The 16853-nt window shown below is 43.7% G+C and overlaps 1 protein-coding gene across 1 annotated transcript in view; it reads left to right on the top strand.

The window, feature by feature from the left end:
- Positions 1-16853, top strand: part of LOC145394047 (sodium-dependent neutral amino acid transporter B(0)AT3-like) — a 124956-nt gene that overhangs the window by 103073 nt on the left and 5030 nt on the right. The window contains exons 9-13 of the mRNA XM_080268016.1: positions 9086-9287; positions 12587-12768; positions 13368-13569; positions 15631-15790; positions 16502-16622. Coding sequence (XP_080124142.1) covers positions 9086-9287; positions 12587-12768; positions 13368-13569; positions 15631-15790; positions 16502-16622 — 867 coding nt within the window. The remainder of the gene's footprint in view (positions 1-9085; positions 9288-12586; positions 12769-13367; positions 13570-15630; positions 15791-16501; positions 16623-16853) is intronic.

Here is a 16853-nt window from a genome sequence, read left to right as displayed (position 1 = left end):
TGCTCAGCTCATAAGTTAGACTGAATAAGCTTAGAATTAGTTAGGATGAACCGAAATGGATTAAGTTAGGGGTAGATTATGGCAAGTCAGGAAGAGTTAGGTCACAGTAGATTAAGTAGATTCGTTCGGTTCAGGCAGGGTAGGATTAAGTTAGGGGTAGATTATGGTAAGTTAGGATGGGTTAAGTTAGGGTACAGTAGCATAACTTAGATTACAGTCGGTTAAGTAGTTTTATTAAGTTCGGGCAGAGAATAAACGTAGGGTCTGGATTTCGTTAAAACATATATACTTTATTTATTTTCCATTTTAACCTCCACAAGACTCACCAATAGGCATATAAACACCCCCGCTAAGACCATTACATCAGCCCTAAACGAGACAGCCCTTGCATGTATTCAATATAGACGGTAGGTATTAGTGGTAAAGTGGTGACATGAGAAGGTGAGTGGCACGTTGGAGAACTGGTCTCAAGATAATGCTGAGTTGAACACACTTAAAAAATAGCTAAAGTTCTGTTCCATTTGGCTAGATTAGGTTAGGTTCAGCTAGACTGGAGTTAGACTGGGTTAAATCAGGTCAAATTATACGAGTTAGGTCAGAGCCACGTCCTCCTAGTATACACTCAAAGGGAAGTTATTTACACTCCTAACTTCATTACATAACTTTATCCCTAACTTCGCCACTGACCCAAACTTGTGCTGCTTGGTGAGATTTGATGCTCTAAGTTTATGTTGGGTCTGGGGAAACAGGTGGGGAGAGAGAGAGAGAGAGAGAGAGAGAGAGAGAGAGAGAGAGTCATAAAGTATAAACTGAAGAGAAAGCAGTCTAAACTAGAGGGGCACTCAGTGCAGCGCATCCCTCCGACAAGGGCAACGTAATTTCCAAACCACTCTTCATAATGGGTTAGGGTTTCTCATCACCGATTAGGGTTTCGCAAAAAGTGCTTTCCGGACCCAGAATCTGTAATATGATCCGGATCGGTCCCAAAAGTTAGCCTAATAGATTGTTCCCTCGGGCATGGGCTATCCAACCATCAAATATTGTCCAGGTCTCTCTTTTTGTTTTTGAATAATCCTGCTAACAGACAAACTAACAAACAAACAGGGGTGAAAACATACGGGGAGAGAGAGAGAGAGAGAGAGAGAGAGAGAGAGAGAGAGAGAGAGAGAGAGTGATTAGAAAGTATAAACTGAAGAAAGTAAAAATGAGAGAGAGAGAGAGAGAGAGAGAGAGAGAGAGAGAGAGAGAGAGAGAGAGATTAGAAAGTATAAACTGAAGAAAGTAAAAATGAGAGAGAGAGAGAGAGAGAGAGAGAGAGAGAGAGAGAGAGAGAGAGAGAGAGAGAGATTAGAAAGTATAAATTGAAGAAAGTAAAAATGAGAGAGAGAGAGAGAGAGAGAGAGAGAGAGAGAGAGAGAGAGAGAGAGAGTGATTAGAAAGTATAAACTGAAGAAAGTAAAAATGAGAGAGAGAGAGAGAGAGAGAGAGAGAGATTAGAAAGTATAAACTGAAGAAAGTAAAAATGAGAGAGAGAGAGAGAGAGAGAGAGAGAGAGAGAGAGAGAGAGAGAGAGATTAGAAAGTATAAACTGAAGAAAGTAAAAATGAGAGTGAGAGAGAGAGAGAGAGAGAGAGAGAGAGAGAGATTAGAAAGTATAAATTGAAGAAAGTAAAAATGAGAGAGAGAGAGAGAGAGAGAGAGAGATTAGAAAGTATAAATTGAAGAAAGTAAAAATGAGAGAGAGAGGGAGAGAGAATCAGCTAGCTCGTGACTCATCTAAATTCGCATGTAGTATCAGTATCTTCATCACATTTAATCAAGCCATCTCATGCTTAAGTCATCACCACGCCATCGACTCATCACCACACCGAATCACGTCATCACATCACCATCACTCATTACCGTACTACATGCTCATCACCAATCATCATCAGTTATCACGTTTAGTTCATCACCAATCGCACCCAGTTATTCCCACTGTCATCACGTCATCACCATAGTCATCACCACAATCACTAAGTCATCACCAATCACCACGTCATCACATCACCATAATTATCACCACACTTATCTCCAGTCATTGCCAACCATGTCATCACCATAATCACCACACTCATCACTGTCATCACCCCAGCCACCACCACACAGTCATCTCCTGTTATCACCACACAGTCATCACCACACAGTAATTTCCAGACATCACCACACAGTCATCTCCACTCATCACCACTCACCACCACACAGTCATCTCCACTCATCACCACTCACCACCACACAGTCACCTCCACAGTCATCACCAAAGTCATCTCCAGTCACCTCCATAGTCATTACCACAGTCATCTCCAGTCATCACAGTCATCATTACAATCACCACCACCAGTCATCATCACGGTCATCTCCACAGAGTCTTCTCCAATCATCACCACACAGTCAACTCTTGGATCGATGTTGCATCAATAGCTTATAAGAGGAAGGAAGGGAGAAGGGGGGAAGGAGGAAGGAAGAGGACCAATGGAGGAAGGAAGAGGAGAGGGGGAGGGATGGAGGAAAGGAGGAGAGGGGGAGGCAGGAAGCGGACCGATGGAGGAAGGAAGGAAGAAGAGGGGAGGAGGGATGGAGGGAGGGAGAAAGGAAGGAAAGGGATGAAAGAAGGATTAAGGGAGGGAGGGAAGGAGGAAAGAGAATGGAGGAGAAGGACTGAGAGAGGGAGACATGAAAGAAAAGGACAGGGGAGGAAAAAAAAGGGGAGGGAGAGGGGAAGGGATGAAGGAAGGGATGCTGGGAGGAAGAGGGGGAACGAGGTAGGGAGAAAGGTAGGGGGAACGAAGGGAGGGGGAAAGGTAGGAAGAAAGAAGGAAAGGACAGTGAAAAGAAAAGAGACAGGGAAGATAGGAAGAAGGGGAGGAAGGAAAGTGGAAAGACAGACAGGAAATAGGGAGAGAAGAAGGAAACATGAAAATGGTAGGAGTGAGAAAGAAGGGAAAGGAAGAAACGAAGGTACAACTTAAAAGAGTATGAAGGGAATGAGAAAAATATGGAAAGGAGGTAGGTAGGGAGGGAAGGAGAGAGGAAAGAATTACATGAATGATAAAAACAAGGAAAATGGAGGAAGGAGGGAGGGAGGGTGGAGAAAAAATGGGAAGGGAGAAAGGAATGGAGGGAGGGTGGGTGGGTGGTAGGTATAAAGAAATGAGAGAGGAAGGGAGGGGAGGAAAGGGGGGACTGACTGAAGATTAAAAGGAAGGAAGGAAAGAAGGAAGGACGGAAAGAAGGAAAAAAAAGGAGAAAGGGAGGGAAGGAGGGAGGGAAGAGGAAAGGATGGAAAAAGAATTACAGGGAGGGAGGGAGGAAGAAAGGAAGGAAAAAGAATTATAGGGAGGGAGGGAGGAAGAAAGGAAGGAAAAAGAATTATACTGTAGGGAGGGAGGGAGGGAGGGAGGGAGGGAGGGAGGGAGGGAGGGAGGGAGGGAGGGAGGGAGGGAGGGAGGGAGGGAGGGAGGGAGGAAGGAAGGAAGGAAGGAAGAGGGAGGGAGAGAAGGAAAGAAGGGTGGAAGGAAGGAATGGGAGGGAGGGAAGGAGTGATGGAAGGGAGGAAAGGAGGGACTGTGGGAGTGGAAGGAGTGTTAAAGATGACTGGTCGAAATAACGCAAGGCTCCTCCCTTCCTTCATCCCCTCCCTCCTTCCCTCCCTTCCTTCTTACCATGCCCCTTCCTTCCTTCCTGCATCCCCTCCCTCTTTCTTCTTTCCTTCCTTTTTTCCTTTCTTCCTTCCTTCCTTCATCCCCTTCCTTCGCAATTTATCACCTCCATCCTTCCATTCAATCTTCCTCCCTTTCTACCTTCAACCTCTTCCTCCCACCCTTTCTTCCCTCACCCTCTCACTTCCTTCCTCCACCCTTCACCCTCTCCCTTCCTTCCTCCATCCCTGTTCTTTCAGCTAATAATCTGCCTTCATCCCTTCTTTCGTCTTTTGCCTCTTTCTAGATTTCTCCATTCCCTTATCCATTCCTTTCTTCATCACCTCTCTCTCTCTCTCTCTCTCTCTCTCTGCCTTTGATCCCTCGCTAGCAATTATAGTCGACCATATTTAGCTAAAAGAAGCGGCTTTGTCACAGGCTCCATATCACTGAGAGAGAGAGAGAGAGAGAGAGAGAGAGAGAGAGAGAGAGAGAGAGAAAGAGAGCGAGAGAGATTGTGACGTTCTCATGAAAAATCGCATTCGGAGTACATCATTACCTTTAAAATGGCGAAACTGGAATCGTTGTACATGGACGCGTCTAGTGAAAATCTGGTATGAAGTGGTTTTGTAGATACCGGTATATTATCTAAACAATATAATAATAATAATAATAATAATAATAATAATAATAAATGTTGATTCATATACCTTTTTATTTTTCTATAACCAAATAATACTGTCGTCAAGTTTTTCGGGAGTTGTCTAAATTCGGCTGCTACAAACCATTTAATTCTGCTATTGCCATGTCCAATTTCATTTCCTTTTTTCAAGTATCATTTACAGATGAGCATTGTAAAAAGTATATATATAGTAGACAAAAAAATAAAAATACGAGGCCTGCAAAATGTCTTATTCTGCACCATGTCAGTATATTGATGTTAGATGAATGGTCACGATTATTCACAGTTTCTTATGCCCATTTGCTTGCACAATAAGGTGACTGCAACATGCTTTCCTAATATCACTTCCATTGCAGGACTTCCTAAGATTGTATTCAATGATAAGAAATTTCTCGAAGAATAATTGGCTGCCTTCCACTGCAAGATGTTTACATAGGAAAACAAATCTGGGATAGGCAAGTTTGTTGGGTTACGTTAGTGCGTGTCTTTAATTCCTCGTATTTGAAGCTGCAGGGTGCATGTATTAACAATGACAGACATGAACCTGGGTTACATGTTTTTGTTATGGATATTTGGTGTGATTTGTTGCACGGTCAAGTTTTTAGCATATAAACACACTTTTACTACAGAAGTTGAGGAAGGGAGCACCTAAAAACAAGTAAACTGAGAAGGCGGCGTATAAAAAAATCTGAACAAATCACACCAGAACCATCAAAAAAAAAGTTTTGATGTCCAAGTCACCCTGCGGTCGAAACGCGCAATCCTACAAAGACTGGGAGATTTAAAAGCTACTCGTGAACCTTTCTGCAGACATTACTCACCACTACAGCTACATTCAGTCGTGCGCTGAGTCTTCCCGAAGTTAGATGAGATATGAGTGGTGTAAATGCCGACATAATGTTAATATAAATGTGAAATCCGAAAAAACTAAGGACACAACAAACAACACAACCACACACACTGATAACAACATTCGTACTGATCCTTCAAAAATATCGTACAAGTTGTGTTGAATCATTATCTTTAGATTTATACCGCTGGGTTACAGTTATTACTTAAACTTGCATCATGAAAACTTAATAACTCTCTGTTTTGCTATATACTTTGTAAATTTTGATTTGTCTTTAACTATTTCGTTTAATTTCTTCAAGTTCGTACTTGCGGAAGTGCGTTAGTTTTTTCATACATTTCTTTTTAGAAACCTTTAGTATTTTTCCAATTACACCACGGATTATATCAAACACTTTCAAAATCAAAACCAGTATCGAGAATGTATGGTCACATTATCAGTTAATATAAAAAGAACAAAAATACGCGCCTTTTCAAACCAGCCTGCCAGACGTAGGAGCACCGCGTCCTGTTCGTTGCTCCTCGCATTGCAAGTCATTATTAGTTCAGGGCATGGATGAAACTGGGGGAAGGACAATGGTATGCTAGATATCTGTTATAATGGTAAATATACTAGGTACCATCCATATGATGCCAGGGCTCATTATGGCAGGAGCATTAGTGTAAAATCTAACATTCTGAGCGTACCCTAGTTTGCGCAAACTTTAATGGCTGGGGTGTAATGCAGTACAGGTGCTACTGTGACAGGGAAATGAAGTCACAACTGATGATTAAAGTACCAGAGTGTATGATGAAAGTGATGGCATAGGTGTCATTAATACAAATGATGATACTTGTAGTGAAGGAAGGAATTTAACTAAGATCATACACGGAATTCTTGAAGTGAAGGAATCATTATCATACATCTACGTATTCTAAACTCTTTTTCTACTACCCTGTCACATCCCTTTGCAATAGGCCTACTGTCAGGGTAACTAATTTTGATTGAATTTAGTTTTAATTAGGTTACATATGAGGTTATTATAGGTTAGGTCGGATTTGGACTGATAAGTTAATTTAGATTAAAGTCTTCAAGTCTCTCTCTCTCTCTCTCTCTCTCTCTCTCTCTCTCTCTCTCTCTCTCTCTCCTTCCATTTCTAATCTGTACACTTTCTCTATCAACCTCTCATCCCCCATTCTCTCCATATGGCCATGAGACGAACGCAACCTGGTCTGTCCTTCCCTTCACACTACGTCTCCTTCTACATACCTCTCTTACAATGCCATTCTTACGCTACCAAACCATTTCATCCCACATAGACACCTTGAACACTTTATTTTCAGATGCAGACTTCGTGAGGGAGCGACACCCAGCAACTAATCTATAACATGTGGTTGTCAACTACACTCCAACATCCACCATTCTACAGACTACATACAACATTTGGTCTCATCTTACATTCGTCTTACGCCAACTCTTCCACCTTTATCCGGTTCCTAGCTTTCAAGATCCACGCCTCTCTTCCATACAGCTCAGGCGAAACCATTGCTCATTCCTACCTTCCCACCTTCACCTGAAAAGATTTTGATTTTTTCCTTCCACGCACTTTTCAACATTCCTAATATTTTTGTCCTTCATCCTGTCCTAGATGCTGGTGAGGGAAGCCTTCATACGGTGGCACTGATATAAGTGAGTGGCTCCATTGCTCAGCTATACAAATGTCTCACAACCCCCTCCCTATCCCCTCAAAAAAAAGAAAGGTGGACTGCCGGAGGAGGACAACTTCACGTTTCAGATGAACTGGGGCTACGTCTACTACTACTACTACTACTACTACTACTACTACTACTTCTACTACTACTGCTACAATCCTATGTTTTATTCCAGGTCTCCGAGTTCCACCTGCTGTTTTGTCCACCTCTAAATGCCAGACACACTTCACTTCCTCCAGACCTTTTCCCTTCAGACTCGCACCGTTCTGCTCTTGTCTCTCTACTAAATCTCTTCACTCTGCTCTTTCTCACACTCGCTTTCAGTTTCTTTCTCTCTCCAGCTCCTCCCAACTCAGATACTAAGTGCTGAAGTTTTCTCGCTGAGTCTACTGTACATCCAGTGACTTCCAGCTGCTGACTGAGAGAATTCACGATCTTTCCCAGGCTGAGGAAGGAAATATTTTGAGTAGTTCGAATTTCGTAAAAGTCTTACCTGATCTTCCACAAACCCTAGCGACGTGCCTTAAAAATATTTCCTGAATCAGATATCCCTAGTATGTATTCGGTATGGACGGTGGGTACTGGTGTTCAAACGGTGACATGAGAAGGTGTCTCGTGTCATCCTTTGTGCGTAGGAGAACGGATGGGCACTTAAGGAATGGACAGTCTAGCCGATGTCCAGACGCGGAGACATAAAAATATATCACGAAATAGAAAAACGCTCCTCAAAGACACACACACACACACAGACACACACACAAGCTGAAGTAGTGTTGAGAATAACTGTGTGTGTGTGTGTGTGTGTGTCAGAGAGAGAGAGAGAGAGAGAGAGAGAGAGAGAGGGGAGGGGAGGGGGGACTAAACCAAATCAAGGAAACTGTCGCACGAGATAAAAACTTTTCTGTTTATAGTCATCCTTTCTCGTGCACTCACGCACCCTTCATCACACACTCACTCACACACTCTTCCTCACTCACACACTCTTCCTCACCTATTCACACAGTTACACACCCTAGCTGACACAATCACTCTTACAACCATCCTCACTCACTCTCTGACACTCGCACATCCTCACACACACACACACACACACACACACACACACACACACACACACACACACACACACACACACACACACACACACACACTTCATCATTCCCACACCCTTCATCACTCACACACTCTTCCGCACTCACACATCCTTCCTCTCTCACACATCTTTCCCTACTAACACACACTCACTCACACACCCTTCCTTACTCACACACCCTTCCTCACTTACTCACACACCCTTCCTCACATATTCACACATCCTTCCTCACTCACACACCTTTCCTCACCTACACACCCTTCCTCACTCACTCACTCGCCTCTCCTAACTCACATATCCTACCTCACTCACACACCCTTCCTCACTCACACACCCTTCCTCACTTACTCACACACCTTTCCATCTATGTATCAGTCTCTCTTACTTTCTCTCATCTGTCTCAAGAAATTCTAACTCTCTCATTTTCTCTCTTCCAGTGGGGCAAGATCCTGGACCAAAAGATCTCGCTGGAGTCTGGTACCTAGATATTCTTTCTCTCCCTTTCTCTATCTCTACAGCTTGTGTGTGTGTGTGTGTGTGTGATTCACCGAGTCGGTCAGGATCACTTGATGGTCGTGATCGTCAGCTTTTTACCCTCCCGGAAGGGAGCTGAGAGCTCATATAGTCCGATCTAAGGGCAAGGCTGTGACCTTCACACACGCACACACCCGTCCCCTTGCTCCAGGGGGACAGTAACCACCCACTTCGTCAGTGAAACTTTTCGCAACCTGAGCGAGGCGCGAACTCCCGTCCACCAGATGGCAAGCGAGAACGTTACCACTGCACCAGCGAGCGGTGTGTGTGTGTGTGTGTGTGTGTGTGTGTGTGTGTGTCTTTCTCTATTTTTTCTCTTCAAGTCTTTTCAGCTTTGGTAATAAAATCGGCTCTTTCTGTCAATTTTTGGTGACCTCTCTCTCTCTCTCTCTCTCTCTCTCTCTCTCTCAACTAGTGTGTCTCAAGGCAGGTACCCAAATACTCTCCTCTCCAGCCTTGGCCTTCGGTGGACAGATCACTTTCACACTATCTCTCAACTTTACGTGTCTCTCTTTCTCTCCCTTTCTCTAACTTACTTTTTCTCTTTCTCTCTTCCAGTGGGGCAAGATCCTGGACCCCGTGGTGTGGTTGGAGGCGGGCACTCAAATATTCTTCTCCTTGGGCCTGGCATTCGGGGGCCTCATCGCCTTCTCCTCCTACAACCCCGTGCACAACAACTGCTTCAGGGACGCTATGGTGTGTGGCATCATAAACTGCTGCACCGCCATATTTGCTGCCATTGTGGTGTTCTCCGTGCTAGGTAAGAGATAGATATATAGATAGATAGATAGACTGGTAGACATAAATAGAGTGGGTGATAGAAGGAAGGAAGAGAAAGAACTGCTGCACCGCCATATTTGTTGCTATTGTGTTCTCCGTGCTAGGTAATAGATACATAGATAGATAAAGAGAGAGAGAGAGAGAGAGAGAGAGAGAGAGAGAAGAGAAGGCCAAGAAAAAAAGAAGAGATAAGAGGAAGAGGAAGAGAGAGAAGAGGTGTGGAGAGATGCGAAAGCGTAGATAGGAGAGGCAAGAAGGAAATATGGGAGGGAAAGAACATGGAGAGAAGGAGACGGAGGAAGAGACGAAGAGGTGAGGAAAAAAGGAGGAGGGGAGGAGAAAGAAGGAAGCAGAGAGGAGGAGAGATTGGAAGAAAGGAGGCGGCAGAGAGGTAACGAGAAGAGAAGGAGGAGGAGGAGAAGAGGAGGATGAAGGAGGAGGGAAAACAGAGAAGGAAGAGTGGGTAGGAATTAATGGAGGAAAAAATGAAGGAGAAGGAAGGAGAGAAAGGAGGGAGGACTGAGAGGGAAGGAAGAGTGGGTGAGAAGAGATAGAGGAGGAAGGAGTAGGAGGGACGAATGGTGAAGGAGAAGGAAGGCAGGAAGGGAAGGAGGAAAGGGAAGTAGGGAAGCGAAGGAGGAAAAGGCGAGAGGAAGGGGGAGAATGAGGGAAGAGAGGGGAAGGGAAGGAGGAAAGGGAAGGAGGAGAAGGAATGGAGAAAGAGTGGAAAAGTAGAGACGACGAGAAAATGAAATGAAAGAGAAATAGAGAGAGAGAGAGAGAGAGAGAGAGAGGGAGAGAGAGAGAGAGAGAGAGAGAGAAGCCGTCAAGAGTGAAGGTCAATCAGATGAGAGAGAGGGCGGGAGGGAGGGAGGGAAGACGGGCGTGAGGAATGGAGAAATAAGCGTGAACAGGAGGGGGAGGGAAAAATGAGAAGGTGAACTGTAGGGGAAGAGTGGGAGGGGGAGGAGAGGGGGGGGTAGGATTGCGGAGGGAAGGGGAGGGAAGGGGAGGCTTGGTGCACGGGAGGAGGAGGAGGGGAGAGGGTGAGAACATGTTGGGGAGGAAAAAGGGAGTCTTAATGTATGCACTAACCCTCTTACTCAAGCATTCATTTTGTTGTACGCAGGCTTTGCTATTGTCAGGCAGCTAGAGAGAAGGAAGGAACAGAGAAAAAGCAAGGAATTGTGAGGAGAGAGAGAGAGAGAGAAGACGAGAAGAGAAAGAAGATTAAACGCAAGGACAGGAGAAAAAGGAAAGAAAGAAAAGAAAGGACGAAAGACGAGGGCAAAAGATGAAGGGGAAAAACAGGAGAGAAAAAACGAAAGAAAAGAGAATGAAAAAAGATAGAGAAAAGGGTGAATGCGAGAGAAGAGGAAAGGAAAAAATAGAGAGAAAAAGGGAAAGAATAAAAGACGAGAATAAAAAAAAAAACAGGAGATAGAGAGAGAGAGAGAGAGAGAGAGAGAGAGAGAGAGAGAGGATAAAAGAAGAGACGGAGAGGCGAGATCAGATTTCCAGCCGACGAGAAGCAAAGAGGATAATCAGCCCTTTCCATCCCTCTGATTGTGGTGGTGGTGGTGATTGTTGTTGTGGTGGTGATTGTGGTGGTGGTGGTGGTAATGGCTGTGGTGACGATTGTGGTGGTGGGGATGGTACTTGTTGTGATGGTGATGGTGGTGGTGGTGATGAAGATTAGGTGGTGGTGGTGGTGGTGGTTAGGAAGGAGGTAGTAATTGTGGTGGTGATAGGAGTTGTGATGTTTGTGGTGGTGATGATTGTTGCTGTGGTTTTGACTTGTGACTGTTGTGGTGGTGATGGCTGTGGTGATATGATTGCTGTTGTGGTGGTAGTTGTGGTGATAACATATTTGTGGTGGTAGTTGTGGTAGTGGTGGTTGTAGTAGTGACTTTTTGTGGTGGTAGTTGTGGTAGGAGTGGTTGGAGTAGTGATTGTTGTTGTGGTGGTAGCTGTGGTAGTTGTGATGGTTGAAAAATTAGTAGTGACAGAGGAGAATTAAGGTGAAAAGAAAGACTAACCAACTGAAGTAAAATTAGGCAAGGAAGCAGTGAGAAAGAATGATTAGGGTGAAATAAGAGACTGATCACTGGGCTAGGAAGAGAATATTTACAAGAAATATTAGGGTAAAAAGAGAAATATTAGGGTAAAAAGAGAAATATTGGGGTAAAAAAGAGTAATATTAGGGTAAAAAGAGAAAGATTTGGGTAAATAAAGAAAGATTGGGGTAAAAAGAGAAATATTGGGTTAAAAAAGAGTAATATTAGGGTAAAAAGAGAAATACCAGGGTAAAGAGAGCAATATCAGGGAAAAAAGAGAAATGTTAGGGTAAAAAGCGAAATATTAGGGTAAAAAGAAATATTAGGGTAAAAAGAGAAACTTTAGGGTAAAGAAGAGCAATATTAGGGTAAAAAGCGAAATATTAGGGTAAAAAGAGAAATGTTAGGGTAAAAAGAGAATTATTGGGGTAAAAAGAAATATTGGGGTAAAAAAAGAAATAGGGCATAAAAGAGCAATATCAGGGTAAAATGATTAAGATTAAGGTTAAAACAGAAATATTAGGGTAAAAAGAGAAATATTAGGGTAAAATGCAAGAATGATGAGTGCACTAGAAATAAAATGCATATTCTAGGAGAAGGATTAGACTGGAATAGATGGTGATAAGGAAGCCGTAGGATGAAGAAACGATGGATTGTGGTGAAGGCAGGAAGAGGTCACCGTCACTCTAGCTGAAGGATTGATTGGAATATTGAGAGAGAGAGAGAGAGAGAGAGAGAGAGAGAGAGAGAGAGAGAGAGAGAGAGAGATGGCGAAGATCAGAATATGACAAAACGTCCTCGAGCTGAAGGAGTTAAATAATACAGGGTGGCCCATAAACTGGGTTCCGTGGGCATCTCACCTGGCGACATCTTGTGTGTTGCGCGAACGGCTCAGTCTGCTGGTGTGGGCGTGGCAGTTGGAGTAGGAAATGAGAAAATGAGGCAGGATAGACATGGGTATCGCTGACCAAGCCGTCTCTGCAACACGAGAAATCGCCCAGGGGTGTGAAAGAGGAGCGTTATATATGGACCATCCTGTACACGGGTCTTTATGCAAACTTACAATGCTTACCTTGATGTGTGTGTGTGTGTGTGTGTGTGTGTTGCAGGGTTCGAGATACACATACAGTACGAGGCTAATCACATCCCAGCATGAAGTAGGCCTGCGAGGTGGACTGGAAGCTAAAACAAGTACCAAACCAAGCTCATTACTTCCCAACAGGGTTCAAGGCACACATGCAGTATGAGGCGTGTATAGAGGCGCGAGATCGTATCCTGCAAGACCGCTTCAACACGACGGACGTCCCTCTGGTGGCGGCGGGGGAAACTATCACTCTCGATGACGGCAGGATAGGTACCATGCCCCAGCTGCCAGTGTGTGACCTTCAGGAAACGCTAAAAAATGTAAGTAGAGTACCAGAAAATTGTCTTGTCCCCTTTACTACACTCCCTTCTCATTAAACAGGCCTAAAACTACCGCTTCACCATGCCAGTCTTTTCCTGTCATTCACTGTTCAATTTACTCTCTCTCTCTCTCTCTCTTTCAAAGACAGAGGGTCTTCGGGTCGGGAAGGCCTTCATGTTCACTGAGGCGATCACCCATAACCCGAGAGCGCCCTGCCTCCTTCCCTCTTTCATCCCTTCTTCCATCTCTCTCTGCACATCTCTTCTTGTCCTATGTCCTTCCAACAGGGTCCAAGTTTCGCTTCCGTACGTTAGAGCGGGGGTAACAGAGCTGTCATGTAGCGACTTTTTAACATCCATGCACACTTCCCTATTCCTTACCATATGTATTTATTCACATCAGAAGCGAGTACAGTTCTCTTGTTTACTTACTAATATCTACTTTTTTCTAATAACAGTCGGCATCAGGAATGGGTCTGGCCTTCATCGTCTTCACAAAGGCGATCAGTTAGTCCATATTTCGCTTATTTTGTATCCATAACAAAGACAAGTACAGTTCTCTTATTTACCTACTAATATCTACTTTTTTCTATCAACAGTCGGCATCAGGAACGGGTCTGGCCTTCATCGTGTTCACAGAGGCGATCAATCAGTTTCCGTGGGCGCCATTCTGGTCTGTCCTCTTTTTCCTTATGTTGTTTACACTGGGCATCGACTCGGAGTTTGGCACGCTGGAGGGGGTCATTACTTCTGTGGTGGATCTTAAGGTGTTCCCCAACCTCAGGAAGGAGATTCTGACAGGTGAGAGAGAGAGAGAGAGAGAGAGAGAGAGAGAGAGAGAGATAGAGAGAGATGTTAAGACGTAGATAGATAGAAAGTTAGATTATCTGATTGATTGATTGACTGACTGATTATTTGACTGACTGATAGGTAAGTAGGTAGGAATACTGTATATGTAGATACAGAGAGAGAGAGAGAGAGAGAGAGAGAGAGATGGCGTTGTGTGTGTGTGTGTGTGTGTGTGTGTGTGTGTGTGTGTGTGTGTGTCATTATTACTCCTACAGGTAACACTGAACCAGAAATAGAGGGAGGGATTATCAGTTGATGGAAAGCACACAAACAGAGACAAACAGAGAGACAAACAGATCAGCCAGCAGAGAGAATGTGAGAGAGTATTAGCAGGGGGATGAAAGAGAAAGGGAGATGTGTGTGTGTGTGTGTGTGTGTGTGTGTGTGTGTGTGTGTGTGTGTGTGTGTGTGAGAGAGAGAGAGAGAGAGAGAGAGAGAGAGAGAGAGAGAGAGAGAGAGAGAGGGAGTGGGGGAGGCGAGAGGGCTGTGAGATGGAATAAAACTGAACTGGACGCGATAGGACAGATTTAACACACACACACACACACACACACACACACACACACAGAGGGGGAGGAAGGCGTAGAGGAAAAACGTGTTCTAAGAATAGTGGGGAGGGACTGAGCAGAGAGAGAGAGAGAGAGAGAGAGATGAAAGTTTGATTGGCGTAGCAAAGTAGACTAGCAAACATTACACAGTTCCTTATTCCGTTTTATATTTCCACTCTCCTACTTTTCACCACTGTGCTCATTTAACTCTGAATTACGTATATATGTAGGTTAAGTCTCTGAAGCTCCCATGACTCACTCTCTGCTGAATAAAATCGCCTGGAGTAAGCTGAGTGAATACAAGCCTTATGCCAAACATGACAGGGGTTATGGTGGCAGTATTACACATTTTCAGACTTCTTTAACCAAATTTCAAAGGAATAAAATTAGCTGGTGCATGCTGGAAATTACGTGGCCATTAGAGGGTTAATCTCTAATTCTAGTTTTTGTCTGTCTTACCTAATCCGGTCTACATAGGCGTCCACTCTGTCGCATTTATTATTATTACTGGTATTTCCAGACGTTCTTCTAAACGTATGGAGATGCGTTTTCAGCCGGAGGGATTAGATATAACTTAGAGTCACTCTAACATTAGTAAGGTGTTCATAGCTGAATAAAGTCATCTGGTAGCAGCAAAGATAAGATACTTACGTTCTTGGGCTGAATGGGTTAATCTAAAGTTCTAAACAATTTCGACTTCTGTTTGAAGCTCTGTTCAGTATCTTAATCTAAACTAACGACCTAGCCTAATGCAAAATTACCGTACTTAAGCCTTTATCTTACCGAACTTAATCTACCCAACTTAACCAAGCTCAAATTAATCTGTCTTGATCTAGTCAGACAACCTAATCTAATCAAATAACCTTCATTATCCCCAGTCAAACCTACATTTTCTTTTCATTTACTCTCAGTACCTGGGAATGGTCTGTTCAGTCAATTTCAAGATGCCCACCAGCCTTTTGTGCGCACCTTCAGTATCGTATATATATATACTTACGTAGCTCCCACCTTAATACCGAATTGTACACACTGAATTCGTCTAGTGTTATCTTTTTCAGGACTGGTATTAGTGGGGGTGATACAGCAAATGTGGCTTTATGGGAAGATCTGTGAAGACTGTTTTAATAAAACTCGTCATTTGACTGTGTCTTACCACAGCTGGGACTGATCTCACTATCTTTGATTCACATGCAGTGCACTCCTATATCCCTTGCTCATCACCTCTGCCTCCTGTTCTATTTCTTCTTTCACTTCTCTAATGAGTTCCTCTTTGACCTCGATATATCTAACGTTTACGCATACACACCACACAAAGTGTGCACATTCTGTATGCATAGCTTGTATGTATGGGAAGTGTACAGTACATGCATTACAGTTACATATGCAATCATTTTTGCGATGTAGTTAATAAAAAATAAACCCATCTTCCTCCACTTCCCCATCATGACCTCGCCTCTTCCTGCAGCCATCGCGTGCATCACCTGTTGTGCTATCAGTATGGCCTTCGCGCACGGAGCCGGCAATTACGTCTTTATCCTCTTCGATGACTTCTCAGGAAACATCCCACTCCTCATCATCGCCTTCTTCGAGTGTGTCTGTGTCTCCTACGTCTATGGGCTCAAGAGGTGAGAGAGAGAGAGAGAGAGAGAGAGAGAGAGAGAGAGAGAGAGAGAGAGAGAGAGAGAGAGAGAGAGAGAGAGAGAGAGAGAGAGAGAGAGAGAGAGAGAGAGAGAGAGAGAGAGAGAGAGAGATTGTTCTTACCTAATTTTACTTTCCTAATATTTTTATGGGAGTTAGTCAGACTTGTAATATGCGAGCTTCTGTTACTATTTCATCAATTTCTGCAATTTTATGAATAGCTGTCAGTATCTTTATCAATAAACACATCCACACCCGAAGCCCCATAGACAAGGCGACAACCACTTCTTTTATCAGTTCAGAAATATATCTCTCCCAACCCTTCTAGCAGCCACAAATTTCATCATTTCAGTAGTTTACTTAACAACTGACCAGTTTATCAACTAATCCTCTTATCTTTACCGATCAAAAAAAAAAAAAAAAAAAAAAAAAAAAATCCCAATCCTTCAGCCAGTCGCCATATTTCCACCACTTCATCTACATATCATCCTATTACTCCCTCCAATCACAATCCACATCAGACCCAACAGACTCAGCAATGCCCAATTTTTGAAATACAGTATACACATATTATTTTCCAGTCCCTCCGCCAGTCACCAATTTCTTCCTCAGTTTGCTTCACCAACTCATCTCATCAGTCAGTCCTATTACAAATACACCACTGCTTACCAATCCAATCCACATCCCAAACCCTGCAGATTCAGCGATGACATAGAGCTGATGATTGGCAGCCGTCCTCTAAGCTTCTTCCTCATTTGCTGGAAGTACGTCTCCCCTGCAGTCATGCTTACTATCCTCGGCTCCTCCATTATTAAGCAGGTCAGTCAGACTACTTAGTATTTTTTTATTATCTTTCGTCTACACTGACAGGTTAAGATGGTTTCCTGTGATCATGAAAACCATTTACTGCTTTGTGTGGTAACCATAAGGCCTTCTAACCGTAGGGCCAACAAATGGGTGCCTGGTGGTCTGATAAGACGCTCCAGCTAGACTGAACATGTGGCCCATAAGGGTTTCAGTGTGAGCAGTTGTTGGATCTTATTGTTCATA

This window comes from Coenobita brevimanus, chromosome 26 (genome assembly GCF_032717465.1).
Source record: "Coenobita brevimanus isolate Jiangsu-jjx chromosome 26, ASM3271746v2, whole genome shotgun sequence".
Classification (NCBI taxonomy): domain Eukaryota; kingdom Metazoa; phylum Arthropoda; class Malacostraca; order Decapoda; family Coenobitidae; genus Coenobita; species Coenobita brevimanus.
This window is presented reverse-complemented; position numbering and strand designations above follow the sequence as displayed.